We start from the raw sequence: 23,207 nt of genomic DNA on the forward strand, positions 1-23,207 counted from the left end.
ACCCACAGACCCACTACCGTAGGAGGTACCGCTTTGGTATCTTTTCTAAAGATGAGGAATATGTGGTTAGAAGTATTCATCAGAAGAAATTATCTACGGTAACGCTCTTTCTGGTGACACTCAAAATAGCTGCCAATTCCTCACTTCCATCCCTTCTATGCAGTGGTGTCTTTTTCTCATCTAAAAAAGTTCCAAATTCAAAATCTGCTCACTGGTACCTCTGCTTATTGTTTGGGCTAAGTGTCCAAGTGCATGAACAGAGTTCAGAAAGAAACTGACGTAGAGGCACAGGTGTGGTGCTTGTACGCGGCTCCTTTGTCATTTCCGGGGCTGAACAAAGTCAGCATGGAGCTGCATGGTGTGGGGTAGCAATACTGTTTTAAGTCTCTGGATCCAGTCTGGCACCTGGGACTAGTCTGAAGGTGAGGAATCCATGGTTAGATAGAGTATCCAGCAGAAAGATTGCTACTGAAGGTTATTGTCTTGTTCTTTATTACATGAGTGCTATCAACCTATAATAAAGCAAGGCAATATTTGATATGGATGTGCAATTAAATAAATCAAACATTTATAAATGAGAAATGTACACTTGAATACATGAAATGTATGACATGCAGAGGGGAGCTTAAAAGTATAAAATGCAAAGCACGGATCAGGAGGAGAAGTGAGAGGGAGGTGTGAGAGGAACAAAAAATGCCACTGGGAAAGGCAGGAGGAATATAAGGTAAGTGAGAGAAAAACAAGGAGCTACACACAAGGAGAATGGAGGGGGAAATGACAAGAAGATATCAAAGGCAAAAGTAGAATGTGTGAGAATGAGCTATGAGGAGCCGATAGAAAGATCTTTAATTGTAGAATAGTCTTCTGCATTTCAAGACATGGCCTAACATATAATAAGTGAGAAATGTATACTCATCTGGGCTTATCCAAGAGTTTGTTGACTAAGGCAGTGTCCAAAAGACGTTGGTCAAGAAAAGCGAGTGGTTGAAGGAGGCAGGGCAGACATAAATCCCACTGCAAGTGTATTAGAAACAGTAGGGTCTATTTGTCAACTGTGCTGTCAAAACCCAGACTAAAAAATGAAAAAATATCTGGGTTCACATATATAGATAATCCTTTGAAAATAAATCTCTGTGCAGATGATCTTGTATTATCTTCTTCTGACCCAGAAGTTGATTAACAGCTTTAGGGAAAGGAATTAGAAGAATTTGCATATGTTGCAGGTTACAAATGTAAGTACCGCCTGACCGGGAGGCACATCCGACCCTAGCGGGATGGCGACTAACATCTCCCCACTGTGGTTAGCACACAAAGGGCACGGCAACATCAGGGCGGCGAAAGCGCGCCAAAGGTCAGGACATGACCAGAACAAGTTTGTTTTCAAATGGTCCAGTCTGAGGAGGGAGCGTGGCCACAAGCACGGCCAAAAGGCAACCAGGACAAGCGGTTTCCAGCATTGCAGTGTCGTCTGGAGGAACTGATTGTCCCCTGGAGTAGCATGAACTGAGTGCCTTGCCATCAAGGGAAAGAAGAGTTTGTCGTAACTTCGCCTGGCGGACGGCAACTGCAGGGCAGGCACAGCCGGTGCAGCCTGCGAGCCACAAAGACCAGCAGTGTTCCCAGGGGACCAAGGCGCAGGAAGGGAAACAGGACACCCAAGGGCCCGGGACACACGACACTCAGGAGGCCGATACAACAGCTGCATGGAGGCAGCACCTCACAAGGTGGGGAAAATGGGGAATCGGCCTGTGGATATATTATGCCCTCTCCAGGTGACCCACCGATGTTAGTGCACAAGACTCGTTTGGCAAGCCTGGTTCCCTTGGCCATTAAGGAGCATATATGGCGCAAGTAGTTCATAGATATATTTTTACTGCCAAACAAGCAGGGCTAGACCTGGTGTGGCAGGAAAAGAAAATGAAGACAAGAGGTGCAAGCCCAGGTTAGAGAGGTCCATCGAGGACAGGTTGATTGCATTTCGTACTTTGGCTTGCGTGTTTGTTGATAGATGTCTGCACACCACTGTGGCATTGTTGCTGTAAGAGCAGAAGCTGCATGCAGGGCAGCAAAAGTACCAAGGGGAGGCCTGGTTGAATTATAATGTGGACTTTAGGGCAAAAATGCAGACATGGCCCTTTATAGACTGGGACCATCAGGACATAGCAGGTTTCACTGAACACATGGTTGTTGCGCAAAAGGGGGTGGAAACCTACAAGCAGTCCTTTTGAGCATACAGGGGCAATTGGAAGACAGAGTGGTATCAGCAGGGCAACAGAGGAAAACAGCACATAGGAGACAAGCAGGCATGGTCGCAGAAGCGGCATGTTGGAAGTTTGAGAAGGGCAAATGCAAATGGGGTGTGGCCTGCAAATTTAAGCATGCTTGCAGCAACTGCGGGGGGAGCCATCCGGCCAGCGAGTGCAGAAAGGGAAGTAATGAGGAAAAGGTTCCCTTTAAAAAGTAACGCAGAGGCACAGAGTACACAAGGGTATTGGGACTGGCGCCTACCCCAATTAAGAATCAATATCTTATGAAACTACTCGACCATTACCATAATAATGATAATGCACACTTGCTAGCGGAAGGTTTCAGGAATGGCTTTAGCATATCTTATGCGGGGCCAGTGGAAGGGAGGCTCTGCAACAACCTTAAATCAGTCACTGACAATGCTGAAGTGGCTAGACTGAAGGTGGCCAAAGAGCTAGAGCCGGGCCATGAGGCTAGCCCATTTGAGAAGCTACTACTGAAGGACTTTATAGTATCTCCACTAGGACTGTCCCCAAAAAGGAACCAGGCCAATTCTGGTTCATCCACCATCTGTCATAGCCGGTGGGAGGGCCAGTGAATGATGGTTTAGATTAGGAACAGGGCTCAGTGTCATATGCCCCTCTGGACGAAGCCATTGGCCTGCTAACGGCGACAGGTAAGGGAGCCCTGATGGCAAAGGTAGTGCCTCCTCCAAGTGCATCCAGATAGTCATCATCTCCTTGGCTTTCAATTGGACGGAGCCTTTTACTATGATATATGCTTAACCATGGGCTAATCAATTTCATGTGCGTACTTTAGCACATTCTTGGAATGGGCACTAGGCAAAAGATGCCCAGAGTAGGGCAAACTGCATTATCTGGACGACTTCCTTTCAGTGGGCACATCAGACTCTGAGCAATGTATCGTAATGGTGGAACAATTAAAGGCATTGACCGAGCAGCTCGATGTCCTGCTAGCGCAGGATAAGACAGATGGCCCTACTGCACGTCTGACATTTCTGGGGATAAAGCAGGATTCAAAAGAGGAGGTAAGGAGTCTCCCAAACCAAAAAGTATCAGACCTAAAGCAGGGTATTGAGGGGCTAATGGCCAAGAAAAAAAGCAACGCTCAAGAGCTACAACAGCTGCTTGGGAAGCTCAATTTTGACGCCAGCAGGGCGCATATTCGCAAGACGAATTAGAGGCAATTCAATATCTTGGTATCCATGTAGGTTGGGAGATTGATCCTATATACGAAGCATACTGAAAGCTCTTTGTATTGCTGGCCAAAAGGACTTTAAATGGTGGCTTCATTTATTTGAGAGCCTTCGATAAGATATTGATCATACTCTTGATTCTATGTAAAATTTTACCTTTGAAAATCCTACACAAAATAATTTCTTTTATAGCGCAGCTTAAATGCACTTAAAGGGATACATTAAAAATGTGGGGTCACCTAGAAGAAGCAGTCTTGCCCAAACCCAAGTGTGGAATGTCACTTTTGAAACAAAAGGGCCTCTTTTTTGCAGACACTAGCACTGCATTTATGGGCCAGGGACAAACCTATTGCATTTGTATCTGTTGTAAGGCCTGAATAAACCGATCTGGTGCATTTACCTTTTAATATTTTGGTGTGGGAGGTTGTGAGTTAGAAGTGTACCCACATCTCCCTTTTGTTGTTTACCTTCTTATTATGTTTGTCTAGCTACACAGAGGCTTGGAGAGAAAATGAGTGTCAAATCACTGCACCTGGTTGCGCTTATCGTCCCTGCGTGGGGGGAGGGGGGGGGGTGAATTTAATACTGTTGTTGGGTGGGAGTTTTCCTGAGTCATAAGAGATTAATAGCATTCGTGTCGGGGAAGCTGTTTCTCGTTCTTCATTGGTGCAGCCCTAAAGCATCTGCTATAGGAAGTGCCAGGTTGCTACCACCTTCCTGCATTTCATGTGGTCTTGCCTGTCTTTTCTCTTTGCTGTAGTGAATTCCAAAATTGTGCTGTATGTATGGAGAAAGAAACACTGATGCATGGCTATTTGTAGGGAGGAATGATGAGCCAGAATGACAGTACAGAGCTGAGAGTTTTGTTTTGCAATCTTCTGTGGAGGTTTGCTTGAAGGAAGGATGGGGCAGTGCCATGGATGGTTCTGTGGGCAATGCATAGTACAATGAAGGAGGAGCCTCTGGCCATATGTAGTAAGTGAAATAAGTGTAGGGCTTGAGAGATGTGGTCATGTGGGTATAAGTGCATGAGCATATTGGATTCTTTGAAGTCCTTATAGCAAGATTGGTGCCTTAGGTGTAGAGCCCTTTTCCATAGTTAAAATGAATCGAAATTATGGTTATGGTAAATTGTACCTTTTGAGGGAAATCTAGATGAGGTTAGTTAGGGTCAGGGTAAGGGTAGCAAGTTGTACTTGGTTCACTTGAGAAATAAGTGATATGCTTGTGATCACTCCCAGATTTATTTTTACTTCATGACTGAGTTCTTGGTGCCAGATGGTTGTAGGCTAGGAGTTCTTCCATTCGTCTTAGTTTAGGATCTCTGTTTTTCGATGCAGTCAGCATCCATTAGAATACAGCTCTGAAGCAGTGATCCAGTCCTGAGGAATCTTGATCTTTTGGATTTCCGCCTTGAGGATGACCCGTGGGTCCTACGCCTAGTAGTAGCAGTTAAGGTTGAAAGGCTTATGGAGGTCCAGCAGTGGGTTTTGGTAGGTTTTTGGAAAGGACTGGTTTGAGTCTTGAGTTGCTCAAGGTCTGAGCGGAAAGGGGCTGATGTAAAGGTGGGAGAAAGAGGAAGATGAACCTGTCATGGAGATAGACGAGATCCATTCTAAGATGGCTTCTTTGTTGCCAATTTACTGTAACTTCAGTAAAAGTTAGTGGTGGTGGACTGTGTCACAGGTGATGGACCTGTCTAGTAGTCATGATGCTGCAACTCTATTCTTGTCCACAATTGCCTTTAGGTCTTCCTAGATGAACATATGGCTGATTTGTTTCTTCTTGAAGGCAAAAGGTCAGTTGCTGGTTAGAGAGGCGGTTGCTTTCTGCCATGAAACTAGAGATCTAATTAAACGCAGCTTTCTCAATTGCGGTACCAAAATTGGCAATTTGAGATTGCTTATGCTGCTACATCTAAACTGTTCTTCTTAATGATCTTTCAGAACATACCATGTGTGCCGTGCTGGTTCGCAACTCTGCCTTCAAACCCCTCGGAAGCCCTGAGAGAATAGGGTTCCGTGATCCTATGGGGAAAGGGAATGGGATGTATAAACACTTACTAACACTTACTGGCTTCTTCAGCGGAAGGTTCTGGATGTGACTTTTTGCTCACCGAAGAGGCAGAGATGCAATAAGACAGATGCAATATTCATTAATGTGATGATAATAATTGGGTTCATCGCAAAGTAAAGCTCTCCAAAACATTCCCTGCTCATTAACCTGGCATGTTATGAGACCTGGAAGTGAATTCTCAGTTTTCGATTAGTTATTTCCTCACACCCTCTAGGAATGTTTATACATGCTTTAGCACACATTCTGCCATTATTCATGCAGGCTTGAGCACATTCTCTGGTAAATGATTGTTTATGCTAAAGCATACCCTCACACTACGTTCATTCTGGCATTGCAGTGTTGTGCTAATAGGGTATGCTTTGAAGGTACTTGTCTAACTGCATCTGATTGTATATTGTGTTATTTTCTCTGCGTAACCACTTACTGTTTGGATTTCAGTGAAGTTCTCATTGATCCATGGATTAGTGTAAAGCTGTTCTAGTCCTATTTCTCTTTGGGAATCAAGGTTCATTGCATGTGTGTGTTTTTTACTTGCACATCCAGACCAATGTGGCAGCCGTATTCTTGCAGGATGACAAATTCCAGCACAATGCCGCTAACGTTTCTTAGGAGGATACCAGGGCATGCAAGAGGGAGACGGAGACTCACAATACCTAACCGGTGTCCTATGAGACCAGTATTCAATGTTACGAGCCTTGGCCTGCAGTGGTTCTTCTGCATAGATCGCTGGGCCTCTCAGATGGTTTTGGATTGATGCTGGTCTTGGGTTTCTGCTGATATTGTGGTATACAGCATACTAAGTTTCCGGCTCTGGTGTGTTTTGGGTCTGATGACTGTGATTGCTGCAAGATCATTCTGTACCACAGAGTTAAGGATGTTTATGCATACAGTAATTCGAGGAATCACCAGTTAGTGCCTCAACATCACATCTCACTTATATTCAACATCCCCTGACATTCTCCTTTTGATATATGATATGCTGAGGTCAGGATGGTGAAAGCACTTGGATGTCCTGTATTTTAAAAGCAATATTAATTTGATGATGATGATGATGATGATGATGTTGAAGAAGGTGCCTGAAGTTAGGCAAATGTTCATGATGGCTCTACAGGTATGATGGTATTAGTGTCCACTAGTATGTCCTTGAAAGCTTGAGAAGATCAGGAATCTGACAGGGACCAATTTGGCCCATTTACTTTGATGTATTACTTGAACTGACGTTCAGAGATGTGTTTGAAATAAATGAAATATTGATCTTTTTGAACTTGGGGTGTGTAGGCAGATTTTCGGAACTTTGTTTCTAAAATGTTTGTCCAAGATGTTTGCTTTTGAGTCTAGGTATTCGGTCGTGATATCACAGAAGGCTTGAGAGCGAAGGGTCTTTGTGTTGGTGCATTTTGGAGTGTGTAATTCTGTGAGAGTCCTAAGCAGTTCTTTGGGAGGATATCTGGCATTGGAGATCCTCTAGGAGGATAAAGGTCTTCTTGCCTTATTGAGCAATCATTTGTAAAAACTGTTGAGTTGATGGAGGCATGTTTGAATATCAAATTCCAAATGTGAGCTGTTCGACCCGATGCACTTAGCGTGATTTTCCCCCACACCGTTTACCTTCACTCCTGTTTTGCTGAATTTGTTTTTGTTGGCCCTAGGACTCTGTACAGTTTACAACTGCTAACTAGTGCCAAGATGCTTGTGCTCACTCCTTTAAACATGGTAAAATTGGCTTACTCTCAGCTGGCATATTTAATTTACTTGTAAGTCCCTAGTAAAGTGGTTTACCATATATTCAAGGCTGGTAGATTGACTGAGATTAGTGGGCCTGCAGCACTTATTGTGCCACTCACTTAAGTAGCCCTTTAGAATCGGTCTCTGGCCTACTCTTGCAGCCTATGCGGGCAATGGTTTGCCATTCCTAAACCTTCCTTTTTTATACATACACATCCCCTAAACAGCTCATAGGGCAGGGCGCGTTATATTTAAAAGGTTGGACAGGTACTTTTATGTATTAGATGTCTTGATAGTGAAAAAATCTCAAATTCGTTTTTCACTATTGCAAGGCATACTTCTATACGATAACATTGGTTACTTAATACATTTAATAAGTGATACATTTTGTTTGGGAGCAGGTAGGAATGTAATGTTTTGTGTCTGAGTGATTTTAATTTAAAACCCTCTTTAATGCTAAAGTCGTAATTTAAGTTGCAGTTCTGAAAATGCCACGTTTAAAAAGTTGCCATTTTCTTGCCCTAACCATTTGGTGCCTACATCCTGTTTCCTGAGTCACATGATTAGGTGTAGTTGGCCTTTGTGTATTCCTCCCAGACAGCCACACAATAGAGTTGTCTGGGTGTTGGTAGAATGGGCCAACCTGACTTGATGAGAGGGGAGCAGCTGTCACCTGTCACATCTGCACTTCAGAGACACTGCCTCAGCTCACACACAAAGGACTTGACTCTAGCCTATTGTGCCTGCAGACAGACTGAGATCAGGGCAAGGAGCCAGGAAATTGCAGATACCTCTGTAGGGGGAATGCTGTAGAAGTTTCTTCCACTTCAAAGTGGGCACCTGGTATAAAAAGGGAACCCTCAGACCCATTCTTCAGTACACTCCTGGACCTGTGGATACTGCAGAAGGAGGGCTGCCCTGCTGCCAGAGGACTACCCTGCTGCTTCAGGCCTGTCCTGCTGGCTGATAAGGAACACTGGCCCTGCACCCTTCATCCCAGGCTGAGGGGACTCCAAGGGTCAGCTGACTGACCTTCTGTTCTGAGATACCGGGACACAACAAGCTCCAGAGGCCTCTCTGCAATGGCCTAGCTGACCTACTGCACTTGACCTACCTGAGCCCTGCTGGCCTCTTCTGTAGTGAGTTCCTGATCCCCAAGAGGTGCCTCCCATGTCCTGGACCCTTGGTGTGGCATCAATTGAGCTCCTCCAAGAAGCAAAGGGAGAAACTATGACGTTTTTGGCTCTTCCCGGCCGCCAGGGGGCCCGTTCATGCCAAGATCTTGCCACCTGCACTGACCACCAAAGCGAAGCTCCAGTAAAGCAGACTTTTCTTGCTACAGTAACTGCCAGCAACAACCGGCAACTCAAGATGTACACTTCTCGCTACAGCATCAACAGACTTCGGTGATCACCAATGCGAAGCACCAGCAAAGACCGTCCGCGATGTTCAGCAGGATCTTTGTGCTACAGCGACAGCCAAACGCGGCGCTCTCCCTACTCCTCGCGGCATTCTCCACCACAAACTGAGCTCTTCGTGCTGGACTTTAGAAGGTATCTTTTTCAGCTCGCTAACTTGGTCCCTGTATCCGGCCCACACTTTATCATGGAAGACCTTAACCTGTGACTTTCACCTGGGATTGCACGACCAGATAACTGCGAGTAGTGCTTTGTGTTTTTAGGCGCTATACCTACCTTGAATCATTGAAATTACATATCTTCGGTTCTACTGAGTGGGTTTTTGTTGTTTTGGTGCTAAATAATTTATTAAATTGTACTCATTTTTTTTTTTTTAATTGATGTGGCATTTTTCTTATGGTGCTTTTTCGCAGTTTTACTGTTTGTGTGCTGCTTAAGTACTTTACACATTGTCTCGAAGTTAAGCCTGACTGATTGTGTGCCAAGCAACCGGAGGGGTTAAGTACGGGTTCATTTAGTGAATTTTGTGATTCACCCTGACCAGGACTGTGGCTGTTGCTTTGAGTGGGGCTCACATCTCCCATCTCGCCCCCTAACCAACAACTGAATTTCTCACATGAACCTTCAGCTAAACCTTTCACCACTTACATCTGGAGCAAAATCTATAACGTGAGCTGAGAAGTATATATTTAATATTGCAGGGGAAGTCTGAGTTTTAGAAGTAGAAACAGAGCCCATTTTTACTTACAAAATGCTAGCTTGAGGAAATCAGCTCTAACTCTGCCTTGTTAAATTTAACCCCAGCTACATAGGGCCTCACTCTAAGGTGTAAGTTGTGCACACATTTCCATTCAGAAGTGTAACATGAGCTTTCATGCTGTGTTTTACGAGAGCAGCTAAAATGTATTTCTCTCTCACTCCAGTGTGCAGATAGGTAGGAAAGTCATTCTTGCTCCTTGTAACAAATGATGAAATCAAACATCATTAGTTAACATGGATGTGTATGTCACTTGCTGCAAATGTGATTAGCCTCTCTGAAAGGCAAGATCTGCCAGCAAAAGAAGAAGAGCAAAACATGTACAATAAAAGAATTCCCCTCTGCCTGGTAGAAGCACCGTGGACTGCCTGGATCCGCTTTTGCCTGAATCTACAGCACTGAAAGGCCTCTATGAACACAAGGCATGCTGGCAGATTGCAGCCCACCTGGATGAGATGGTCTTGGACTGTCCAGAAGGGAGTGCCTTTGGTGGTGCTTCATGCCCTATAGTTGTTCCTTTAGGAGCACCAAGGAGATATGTTGCTGAACTTCTCTTGGAGATCTGGACATTTCTTCTTTCAACTACTTTTACTTTTCAGAGGAGGACATATGCTCAGAGTGAGTGAATCTACTTTCTTAAAGAACAGGATTTTCCCAAAAACAATTAAGTTTTGAAATCATGTGTCAATAAAGGTTTGTTAAAATTTACAAAAAAAAAAAAAAAAGTTTTGAAATCATTCGCTGGGTGGTATTACTTTGTTTCAGTGTCAAAAATGAATTTACTGCTTTGACCCAGTAACGATTTTTGATAATCACAACCAGCTCTTTTCTGCACTTAATTTTTCACTTACAAAGAATTCCTTTGATTAAAAAAAAACTCTTTATCCCTTTACCAGATTTACTTCATTGTGTAATTTTATTCACTACATGGTGCTCCTTTTAACTAATTTTTGCCCCGATGAAATGTATATCCCAGTGCCGATCTAGGCCGTCCGCCCCCTGGTTTTCGAAGGCTGTAAGAGAAGAGAGGGCATATTGCAAACAGTTGAAAGTAGCTGGCGCACAGCTTATGATAAGGATACTAAACTAGCCTATAAAATGGCGAGTGCGAGTTTTCGGAAAGCTTCCCGTAAGGCCCATAAGGATTTTATTGCTTCAGCTGTAGACGCAGCCTCTAATAAAAATTGTGAACTCTTTAGCATTATGAATTCTTTCCTATCTCCTAGGGCTATTCAAAACCCTCTCATCCCTTTTGCTCTCCTATGTGAGGAGCTTGCGGATGTCTTCTCCTTCTCTAATAAAATCAAAACAATCTATGATCAGTTCCCTGGACAAGGAGGGCAAGTCAGTAGACACTATAATGGGATTTGTTCCTCCAGCCTAGTGTTGGGTGAGTTTAAACCTGTCCCCTTGGAGGTCTTGGCACTGTTGCTGGCCAATTGCGTATCTTGCTCGCCCCCTTGATATATGGAAATTAACCCCGCAGCTTTAACCCCCATTTTGAATAAGCTGATGAACGCTTCTTTGGAGTCCGCCATAGTCTTGCTGTGGTGGAAGCAGGCCCTCCCTTTTCCTTTGCTAAAAAACCCAATTCCAAAATCCTCAGTAACTTCAAACCTATCTCACTTCTCCCTGCTGTTGCCAAAATGTTGTAGGAGGCAATCAATAAGCAGCTCGCTCATTTTCTGGAATCCAATTCCCGCCTTCATGACACAATTTCGGGCAGGGTATAGTACTGAGTCACTTTGCTGGAGGTTTCTGAATTTATTAAGACTACTCTTGATCATGGAGCACAAGCAATGGTGGTTTTCATAGACTTGTCATCAGCGTTTGACACGGTCTCTCATTCCATCTTACTGAATAGACTGTCTAATATTGTAATTCAAGGGAAAGCTTGGACTTGGCTTACATCTTATTTGAAGAACAGATCTCAAGCTGTATTTCTTGCTCCTTTTACCTCAAAGGCCAAACCTTCTGAATGTGGGGTTCCCCAGGGCTTTGCTCTGAGCCCCACTCATTTTAATGTAGATCTAGCACCCTTGGCAAACCTGGTTGAACCTTGAGGCTTGAAAGTGATTTCTTATGCTAATGATACCCCCGCTTCTTTCTCCTTTGAGGATAAGTCGACTGAACCTTGTAATTCTTTCAGGATCTGCTTTAAATCAATGGGTCATTGGATGAGTGAGAGTTGCCTATAATTGAATTCCGACAAAACAGAAGTCCTTTTTTTGGCACTAACCAGTACCCATATTCTCACAATTGGTGGCCTTTGGAGCTTGGTTTGCCCCCAGAACCATCTTCCTGTGTGAGAAACCTGGACGTCAAGTTTGATTCTGCCTTGTCTTTTGAACCTCAATTCAAATCAGTCTCTGCTAGCTGCTTTGCAATTTTTAAATCGCTCAGGAAGATGCTGCACTTGGTACAAGTTGCGGCCCGAAAGCCCATTGTCGATGCCTTAGTCACCTCAAAATTAAACTATGTGAATAGTCTATATTTGCACTTACGGGTCCATCTCTTCCAACGTTTGCAAATCATTCAAAATGCTACTGCACGTTTGATTCTGAAAATTCCCATATGGTACTCTGTGTCGGCTGGCCTTCGGCAGCTGCATTGGTTGCAGATTGCTAGCTGGATTAAATTCAAGGCTCTTATTTTTGCCTGCAGAGCTTTGTAGCAGAAGGGTCTGCTGTATCTTAGAAGCCGACTTAAGGCCTACTGTCAGAGCAGACCCCCGAGGTCCAACTCTTTAAAACTCATGTATACCCCTATGTGCCGCAAAGCTAGCCGGGGAAGAAGATACTTTTTGTTCCTTACTCAAAGTTGTTGAACTTGCTTCTGTCTGCTTTGCGTTGTGCAGTTTTAGGAAAAATATCCAGACTTATCTTTTTAATGCTTACGCTGCTTGGCCTAAGAATAAATGCTGTTGTGTCTGCGGTCCTCTTGCCAGCACCAGGACACTTCCGTGAAGCAACTGTGCGCTCTATAAATGCCTATTATATTTTATTGTATTGTAACTAAACTGGTTTTGGAATTTTACTTTCTTTATTTCTTAACTATAATGCAGTTTTGGTGTTACCAGGTCTTCAATGAACCAACGCAAGCAACCCAAGACCTGATTGGGACTCTTCCCGTGCTCACTATGCCGATGGAATGTACTAAGGAGCCCCAATCAGAGTGAAATTGGTCTTTGGTTGCATGTGTTGCAGCACAGGGAGGCAGGGCCGGACTGAGCATCGAGCGTTTCCCCAGGAGTCTGGAAGGGTGGAGGTCGGTTTTGTAGTGGTGGGGCCGGTTGTGTTATTGGGGGCCGGTTTTGCAGTAGTGCTCCAATATCAGCCTTCAGTAACAAAAGCACCAGGCAAGCATTTCCAGCCTCCGGGGGCTGGGCGGTTCTTCTTCAGGGGTTGGCTCGAGAATATTGCCAGGGCTGCTTTGGGTCCCCAGTGCGGCCCTGCAGGGACGACCTGGCTTGGCAGTAAGGGCTGGAGTGTTCCTATTGGAGCAGGATCAAGACTGATTTGCACATGGCTGGTTTGAAACTGAGGTGGCATGATGGGCAAATGAACAGTAGTTTGTAATGCAACTCGAATGACTAGACTTACTGAAGCATTCCTCCCATCACTTATTGTGTCTTTGATAATTGTAGGAGTCCTCAGAGTAACCTTGTTTGTTTATTAGGAAGCAGATTGTTTTGAATATACAGGAGCTCTCTCTGGTCCATAGCTCAAACATCTGGCTTCATAAAGGTAATGTTTCAGAGAAGGCATAAATAACTGTGTTAACAAAAAAGTCGCCTGAATGTGCATTTTATATCACACCAGCTGCGTTATACCCCTGAGAAAATAGCCAGATTTGTAACAGATATTTCAGACCTATATTTCCTTTGTGCTGAATGGACCCCATTGCTACATATCTTGGCAGTATACACTTTTCGGGGTTCCAGACATGAATCTAGTGAAAGTTGCAGCAATAACGTGCCAAGCTGCTAACAGCTGGAAAACACAAAGAATCTGGCGGGTCCAGTTGTTGTGAATGCCTTTAAAAGATCTTAGAAACCTTTTATAGGGACAGAGCAATCTCCACACAACACCCGCATTGTAAAGGAGAGGAGAGTTTTGAGGGGTAACTAGAACGACATATTGAGCATCTGGGATTCTACAAGGACAATCGGAATGACTGTAGGCTTGAGTGGAAAACTTGAGAAGAGTTGTTAGTAGTGGGAAGGGGTTTGAGAAGGGAAAGAGGGCTTGTGGTAGGGCAAGAGCAACAGCAGACAGATGTAAAATTACATTTCCATCTAGAAAGGATTTATAGTTTGGATTTCCTGCACAGGCAGGGGAGAATGTTGTTTGCTTTTTTAACCTCTTTTTACATATGGTATTACATGTCTAAAAACAAAAGGATGAATTTAAGAGTCACTACAGAAGCCTGAATGGGACCGCAGAAGCTGTCCAGGATTCTGAGCCAGTTAGTAGACCGGAGTGTGCTCAAGCACTATTGTTTAACCAGGAAGGTGAAAGGACGTAGCACTACTGTTAAAAAAAAAAAAAACAATAAAAGAAAGAAAACAATTGAAAACTGTGATGAGGAAGCAGCCTTGACAGTCACAGGTCTATTGTAATGGTATTTGCAAAGTCCACTCTGAGGGGTGATCAGGTGAAATAGCAAAGATACTACGATTTGGGAGAATGGTTTGCTCTGGCTAACCCAAAACGAACAGAAACTTGGAACCGTCTCAATATAAACCCAAATGATTGATGTTCGAATACACAAGAAAGTAAATCTTGATATCGCGAGACTGAGGTACAACTATAGTGATAAGGATTCTATCGTGAGTATGGTCCTGTGTACATTCAGATTTTGAAAATATGATGAACGTCTATAATGGAATGGCTACAGCCATTACTCCCGCGTTACCTCTAAACAAAATGTGGTTGCTGTAATAGAATGAGATAATATTAGCTAACTTTACATTATATCTAAGTAAGTCTTTCTCTTTGTTACATGTTTGCGGGTTGTGTGTTCAGTAGAAAGAACCGACACCTACATTGCATAGGATTCAGTGTAAACTGATACATCTCTGACACTGACAAACTGATGGGGTAGTAGCTATTGGGTATCTCATTTTGTTGATCTGCAAATAAAATGACTTTGTTATTGGTCAGTGCTGGTAGAAATCCTATCACGTTTTGTCTTTTCACGTGCTTGTTTCTTTTGTAACAGCTCATTGGGTTTTTTTTTTCTTCAGAGTTTTATATAGCGCGAACTTGACCCGAATCCGAATTGGGTATCAGAGCGCTTTACATAGCACCAGTTACGTTTCATGAGGACACACATTCATTTTTTTTTTGTTAGGCACGGGGAGATTAAGTGAAGTGATTTGCCCAGAATCACAGAATGTTCAGCGTCATTACCGAGACTCGAACCCAGTTCCGAGGTCAAGCGCCCTAGCCGTTAGGCCAACTCCTCTCCCCGTTGTTGTCCAAGGGATTGTAAAATTGCAAATGTAATTTCCCCAAATAGCTACAGCATATCACCCTCGACCTATTTTTAAACAAAAATAGTTAATGTCTTCTTTTTGTCTTTGCAGAATGACAGGTAGAGAGTTCTTTTCTCGATTTCCGACATTGTATCCGTTTCTGCTCAAGCAACTGGAAATTGTGGCCAACACAGTGGACAGGTGAGGAGTGTGCATTGGTTTTGCCTTCTTGCCAAATGATGGAACATCACTGTAACCGCACTTTGAACGAGCTGACATTTTGGTCTTGTAACCTTCATTATGTGCTTAAGGCTTCAAGTGCTTTTTGTTTGTGTTCACATACCTGTAAACGGAGTTCATTTTCATCACTAGTTAAGGCACTTAGGGCATGCCTCTGCTTTACAACTGACACTATACCAGTTCATTTTAAACTTTAGTATAAGAAATATTTATTTTTATTGTGATTCCATAAAATACAAGAAGTGTGAAAGGTTTATTATTAATACTGCTCTCATACAGAGCTCATTATTATACATTTGAGGCCTCAAATTTATATTCTTGCACGAGAAAATAGAAATTTTAATTTTGTAGTGTGTGACGTGGAAGATACCCACAGAGCACCTATTAGCTATGCTTTTGTGAATTCCTTATGCAGGTTTATAATTGCTCAAGATCATAGAGGTGTTACATTAGAACAATAAGGTACAAATCAAGAACATTATCCCATACTGCATAAGATGTTCTATTCCCATACGTTTTAATCCTGCTGATCCCTCTTGGCTTGTATTATCTGTCACAGCCAGGATTTATATCCTAGAGCTCTTGAGCATTTTAGTGCAGAGATATTTGTGCTAAGCTAGAACCAAACCTAGCACTCATATTCTGGTCATGAAGCTGAATTTTCATCTGTACTGTCACTTGACACATTTTATGACTCTCCTAGGATTCAGCCGGAGAATCCTAACTTATCGTTGCTTCCTCCTTCCAGTACTGTGCCTGTGAACACACTGCCCCTACATATGCATGAGGAAACCCCCCAGTTTAGACTGTCGTCCTCTATTTCTAAAGTCATTTCATGCAGCAACTATAGGGTAATCTAAATCTTCTGCAGATATTTTAGTTGTATCAGCTTGAAGTGTATGTTCCTAGACAGTCTCTTAGTGTGGCAACAAGCCCTATTCCTCTCCCCATCCATCAGATTGGTCATCTTTCTTGTGAAGACTGGCTTTGGTCACCAAATCAACTTAAGAAGTAAACCTATCTTCTGTAAACCTGGGCCATATCTTTTAATTACCACAAGGGCTCTGATTTGTTGACTACTGAAGGAATCTCCGGTGTTGTAGCAAGGTATGGATTGAACCTTAAGAGTCATAGCCATGCCGCAATAGCATTAAAATGCTCTTTTTGTTGCAAAACATCTTTAAGCTCACAAATTTGCTAAATCATTCTATCTTATTAGCAGAGCTCTCTGGAATTGGTAGCATGTATGTCCTATTGTATAACACTGTTATAGAAAGAATATTTTCCATGCTTTATAGATTGAGCGGTGCTGTACTTGGCACTTTCTGCAGGCTCATACCCAAACTTTTTGCCTTTACTCCTCCATTATTGCTGAATTTGTTTTTGTTGGCCTTAGTACTCTGTGCACTGCTAACCAGTGTTAAAGTTTGTGTGCTCTCTTCTTAAAACATGATGGAATTGGGCTTGTACCCATTTGGCATATTTAATTTACTTGTAAGTCCCTAGTATGGTGGCACTACCTCTGCTCAGGGGCCTGTAAATTAAATGCTGCTAGTGGGCCTGCAGCACTGATTGTGTCACCCCTCTTAATTAGCTCTTTAAACATGCCTCAGGCCTGCCATTGCACACATTGCACACAATGTGGAGCTTAAGTGTGACTGGATGAGCCATCACTGGCTGGTTTAGAGGGAGGAGCTCGGCCCAGACCCACAAAAAAGGCTGCATACCCCCTGTAGATAGTCTGGGTCCAGGAAGGCATTGCACATGTAACTTTAAAGGTAAGCCTCTAGAAGCTTCTCCCCACTTGAAAGGCACAACTGTGTTTAAAAGAAGGACTTCAGATGCTACTACTTCAGTATAATTCAGTATACTTCTGGGCCTGTGAATACTCTGCCAGTAAGGACTGCCTCTCTGCTGGACTGCTGTTCTGAAGGAACTGCTGTCCTGCTGTTCTGACCTGCTGCCCTCTTGCTTAGGTGAGAAGGACTGGACCTGCATCCCCTATACCTAGAACCCAGAGTGACTCCAAGGGCTTGTTGGCTGGCCTCCTGATCTGAACCTCAGGGATATAACAGGCTTTCAACAACATTGGACCTGCACCCTGCCATTTGTGAGCCTACCCTGCCAAGTGGTACCACCCCAGTCCTGGACTCTTGGAAGTGGGCCTAAGGTGCTCTGCCAGCCTCTGTGGATCCAGCGGAACCAAAGCATCTACTCTGCTGTGTGGCTCAACTCTGAGCAGACTCAACGCAACTCCTCCACCGCATGGATTACACCCATCGCAAAGACACGCATTGTCGCCACAGCCTGCATTGCCCTCGGAACCACTGCTGTGCACTGAATCCTGGACGCAGGCCCTGGCATCCCTCGTCAACGGCAGCCTCGGCAAAAGACTCTGCATTGCAGCCTCGCAGCTTTTCAAAACCGATGCATCGCCCCGACTGAGTGCCGCATCCTCAACGCGGGGCTTTGCATTGCAAGCCCCATCGGCGGAATACTTGACAATGATGCAGTCCTCACATCGCAGCCTCGCTGCATCTCGGAATCGACGGATCTTCGCTGTGGATCCTCCCAACGCTCCGCAAACCAGGATTTGAGGTACTTTGTTCAGCACGCCTAACTGGGTCCCTGAAGTCGGTCCACTCTCCCTCATGGTCGGTCTGAACTTGTGGCTTTGTCCTGGTCCAGCACAACCAGATAGCCACGGTTTGCGCTTTATGGCGCTATTTTCACTAAAATCTTTCAAATTTATTATCTTTGGTTTAACTTATTGGATATTTGTTGTTTTGGTCTTGGTTTATTTACTAAATAGAGTTCTATTTTTCCACATGGTGTGAGATTATTTTAGTGAGAGGTTTTCACTTTATTACTGTTAGAAGTGTTGCATAAATACTTTATATCAAAAAAAGAGAGGGGGGGACCAGGAGCTAAATAATGGTCCAGTGCCTATGCTCCAAAAATTAAATCATGTAATCACAAAAGAGGCACTGTTCCAAGGGGAATCAGGTCAAGAAGCGACCGTCATCCGCAAGTAGAGGTGAGAGAAAGGAGAGGATTAGGTCAGGGTTTAGGTACTTTGGGTGACAGGGGAGACACGTTATTGTCTCTTGTTGCCCTCACACACCCCGAAGGATGTCATGCTTCATCATCGGGCGTTTGCTCCTCGTCGGGCCGGCGGTGCAATGCCCTACGGGTCCCCCGAAGGGTCTCTTTGGCGGAGATCTTTTAGAGAACTGCCGATGGATGCATGCGGGTATGTGGAAGGGAAGTACCAGAGTACCAGAGAGGGAGTAGCACGCACGCGCGCTATTCTGCCGAAATTTACACTATCAGCGCTGCTGTAACTTTTAAAACAATTGCTTTTGCATTTTGCTTTTTAAATTGTATTTACCTTGTTTTTAGATTCTTCTTTGTGTGCCTTCTCACTTGCACCCTAAATTGGGCCCCCCACCGCGCTTTTCGCGGAGCTATGTCACTTTCTTTTTAGCCTTCGTGTTTGGCGCTGGGCGCCATCTTGGGGGTGGTGTGGAGCGAGTGTGCCACTTGTGGGAGCGCTCTAGCGCTCTTTTGTAACACAGGTGAGCCCTACTTAAAGCTCGCCTCCTGCGCGCAGCGGTGACGCGCAGCGGGAGCGCCGGACTCTCGCCGGAGTCAAGCCAGAGTCCTGCCCGTCAGCGTCCCGGAAGCGGGCGGAGCGGCGGGTGGGACTCCACCATCAGGGATGAATTCCCCGGGGTCTCTCGTTCTGCGCTATTCCTCTGGCGATCTTCGCTCATTCCGTCCTCTCGGCAATGGCTGTCGTACTGTATTCCCTGGCCGTTACCATGGGAAAACCCGCTGCCCGGTTTGTGGCTGGCGCCCGACCCGCTCGCTCTTCTCACGGCCGAGCACCAATGGCTCTAGTATGGGCTTCGGGTGTATGCTATTGAACACCAGGTCAGCTTGCAAACATGCGCAGGACATCTATGAGCTTCTGGATGTAGATAAACCACTATGTCTCATGCTCACTGAGACATGGTGGGGCGACTCCTCTAACCCTGATGTCGTCCTGGCAATCCCGCCCGAATATAACATCTTCAGAAAGGATAGAGCCATCGGTAGGGGAGGCGGAGTAGCGCTAGTGGTCCGGAAAGGAACTCCTTGCGAGATCCTGCCAGCTATTGACATTCGTGGCTCGGAAAGCCTAGCCTTTTCTATCACTCTGTCGCCCCACCAATCCTTTAAGGGATTGCTTGTTTACAGACCGCCTGGCTCCCCCGGCACCTTTTTTGAAGATCTGGATATGGTGCTGGTGGAGCTGGCCCTGAAAGCCGAACATTTCATCGTGGCTGGCGATTTCAACTTCCGGATGGATGATTCATCCGACCCGGCGGCCGCTAAACTTTCGGAGGCACTGACCCCGTTGGGGCTCATTCCCTATTTTCAGGAGCCTACGCATGAGAAGGGGCATACCCTCGACCAGGTCTTTTCGTCTGTTCCTCTCGAGGGTACTGAGATCACTCCTGTCTTATGGTCTGATCACTTCCTTGCAAAATTTGTGATCAAGGGCATAGTTAAATCTGTGCCTATCCCGGCACAGCAACAGGGTCGTGTCCACAGGGCTTTCCATCGTGTTACCCCGGAGATGCTGGCCCAGGCAGCTGAGGCCCATCCCTGCCTTCTCTCAGGTGATCTAGACAGGGATCCGCAGACCTTGCATGATTGGCTACTGGATAGGCTCAACGATCTTGCCCCGGAAGTAACATCACGCTCGATATCAAAACGGGTCTCTGCGCCTTGGTTTACCGCTGCACTGTCGGCTACGCGGCAGCAGTGCAAGGTAGCCGAAAGAGCCTGGCGGGCACAATATGACACTGTTGCCAAGTTGGCATACAAAACGGTGGTTAAGGCTTACCACCGGGACATCCGTTTAGAAAAAAAAGCTTATTTAGCCAGGAGAATCGATGCGGCTTCAAACTCTTGCAAAGAGATTTTCTCTATTGTGAGAGAATTCACCTCATCTTGGTCTAACGCCTTGGACCAAAAACCATCTGGCACCTGGGCCACGGACCTTGCTGATTTTTTTACGAGCAAGATCCTGCGCATTCAGGAGTCATTCCTGGCACCAGTGTCTGCCGGCCAGACTGAACCTGACATCACCATACTGCCACAGGCCGGGCCAGGGGCGACGTTGAGTGTGTTTCCCTCCATCTCTGCTCCGGACTCCCTGGCTCTTATGGGCAATTTAAAATCGGGTTCTCCTCTTGACCCATGCCCTGCCAAATTTTTGGCGAAAGTGGCGGAGGTGATCAACCCGTTGGCTAATCCGCTTTTAAATCTTTCGCTGAGGCTCGGTGTGGTCCCGCAGTCCTGGAAGCAGGCGATGGTGATTCCATTGCTCAAAAAATCTGGTTTGGATCCGAAGGCCCCGGTTAATTATAGGCCCATCTCTTTGCTGCCGGCCCTTACGAAGATTCTGGAAAAGCACGTCCAAGGCGTGCTTTCCAACTTTCTTGAATCTAATGGGATTCTGCACGCCACCCAATCGGGCTTTCGTCCCCATCACAGTACTGAGACTGCGCTCCTGGAGGTCTCGGAAACCATTAAAGGGGTTCTGGACTCCGGGGGCAAAGTCATGCTGGTGATGTTAGATCTGTCGGCGGCATTCGACACCGTTCCCCATGTTGGTCTTCTCGCTAGACTTTCCGAGATAGGCCTATGGGGGACGGTGTTCGACTGGTTTTCTTCTTTTCTAGCCGGCCGCCGGCAGTCGATCTGGGCCCCGCCGGACTCCGCCGTGATGCCGCCTCTGGGAGTCGGGGTCCCTCAGGGCTCTATCTTAAGCCCGACCCTCTTTAACATCATTATGACCCCATTGGCGGCGTTGGTGGAGTCGCATGGTGCCCAGATCGTATCCTATGCGGACGACACCCAGCTCCTCTTCTCTTGTAAGAGAGGAGGCGACTTTGATGGGGAGAGCATTCGGGATTGCCTTGGGGCTGTTTTTCATTGGTTCCATCTAAACAGCCTTAAGTGCAATTCCGACAAGTCCGAAGTACTTTTCTTTGGGTGTGATACAGAACCAGACTGGCAGACCTGGTGGCCACGGGATATGTTCCCTCCGTCCTGTTCCTCTCAGGTTGCTAAGAATCTGGGGGTGAAGATGGATAACAGGCTTACCTTGAAATCCCAGATCCTGGGGGTGTCGGGCATTTGCTTTGGCGTCCTCAGGATGCTGCGGAGGTTTCTTCCTCTGTTATCCGTGGAACACAGGACGCTGACTGTCCAGGCTCTGATCGGGTCCAGGTTGGATTATTCCAACGCTCTCTACCTGGGCCTCCCGGAGTACTTGTTGCAGCGGCTTCAAGTGGTACAGAATGCCGCTGCAAGGGCAATTTTTGGCCTTAGCAGGCGATCCAGGGCCTCGGGCCTGCTGGCAACTTTACACTGGCTTCCTATTCGCAAGAGGATCGCTTTTAAGGCGTTGACCTTGGCCTATAAGGCTCTTCATAAGGAGGGAGCCAAGTACCTCCAAAAGAGACTGGTTTTTTACCATCCAACCAGGTCTCTGAGGTCGGAAGCCCTGCATTTTTCTGTTGTCCCCCGGGTAAAGAAAGCGCGCCTCGGAGGCCGCTCGTTTGGATTGCTGGCTTCTCAGCTGTGGAACTCTTTACCACTGGCCCTGCGGGGAGCCAGCAGCCTATTAGCTTTTAGGAAAGGCCTTAAAACTTGGTTGTTTAGTCAGTAGCTGGTTCGGCGTGAATCTCTGGCCCATTCTTCTGTTAGTTCTATTTGGTGTTATGTTTTTTATGTTGCAGTTTTATCTCTTTCTCCATTAAAGCGCCGGGACACTCTTTTTGAGTAGCCGTGCGCTATAGAAATGTATAAATAACATAACATAACATAACAGAGTGATCAGTGCAAAAGGTGTGTGCTATGTGAGTTTAAAAATACCTAAGGATACCAAACAAGTTATCATTTAATAAAGAGATATCCTTGGTATAGTAAAAAACCAGTAGGTTGGTAGTTATCTGACGAGACGTTATGTGTCTGGATAACTTAAAGGATGGTCGACATGTTTCACGCCTTGGGTGGTCACAGTGATCCTTGGCGTTTCATCAGGACCAGTGATGGTGGTGAGATGTGAATAGTGCACAGACTAGAAAAAGCGGGTAGGGTGATATTAGCCCTCTCGCTGTTAAAGGGAAGGGGGGGGACAATTATGCTCCGCCTTTACCATGTTAGTGGCTTGCACCTTTAAAACATGCTTTTTTCCTTTTTCTTCTCTTTATCTGTAGGTCAGTTCCAAAGGGGGCATAACATACTGGTTTTTACACACACTACCTATGTAGGTAATCTAAACCGTCTTTTCCCCCCCTTCCCTTTAACGTGTCTCCCCTGTCACCCAAAGTACCTAAACCCTGACCTAATCCTCTCCTTTCTCTCACCTCTACTTGCGGATGACGGTCACTTCTTGACCTGATTCCCCTTGGAACAGTGCCTCTTTTGTGATTGCATAAATACTTTACACATTGCCTCTAAGTTAAGCCTGACTGCTCTGTGCCAAACTACCATTGGATTGAGCACAGGTTATTTTGTTTTGACTTGGGCCTCACCCTGAAAAGTATTGTGGTTGCTGCCTGACCTGGGCTCATATCCCAGTCAACAAAAAAATCAATTTCTTACAAGCTCTATTTGTCTCTGGAAAATGAAGAAATATTTCCTCCTTTTCTTCACTTTCAGTTTCTATTTACAGTGAGTGACAGATTACCTCAGTCACAAGCACGTCAAATCCACTAGAAGTACAGAAAATATAGGGGTTGTCACAGAGGCTTTGCTTACCAGCAACGTCAGCGGTCCCAGTCAGTGCACCAACCGGCCCAGCCATTTTGTAGCAGAGGATGTAGAATCAGTCTAACCGTTCACTGCAGCAGGGGAAGCATTCATCTCCTTCCTCCTTCCTTTCCGCAGTAGCACCCAAGCTGTTTTGACTTCCTCTTGCAGAAACACAGTAGGCCATTAGGGGGGCAGGATCTACATTTCCTCCTCAGCTATACATCAGACCGATTT

At 45.4% G+C, this 23,207-nt stretch overlaps 1 protein-coding gene across 6 annotated transcripts in view; it reads left to right on the forward strand.

Moving 5' to 3' along the window:
- The window catches only part of THADA (THADA armadillo repeat containing), a 1,526,823-nt gene that overhangs the window by 736,996 nt on the left and 766,620 nt on the right, over window positions 1-23,207 (forward strand). For all 6 annotated transcript variants that reach the window (XM_085612787.1, XM_085612792.1, XM_085612789.1 and 3 more), the window contains one exon: window positions 15,030-15,119. In XM_085612787.1, the coding sequence (XP_085468913.1) occupies window positions 15,030-15,119 (90 nt within the window). The remainder of the gene's footprint in view (window positions 1-15,029; window positions 15,120-23,207) is intronic.

This window comes from Triturus cristatus, chromosome 6 (assembly GCF_964204655.1).
Source record: "Triturus cristatus chromosome 6, aTriCri1.1, whole genome shotgun sequence".
Taxonomy (NCBI): domain Eukaryota; kingdom Metazoa; phylum Chordata; class Amphibia; order Caudata; family Salamandridae; genus Triturus; species Triturus cristatus.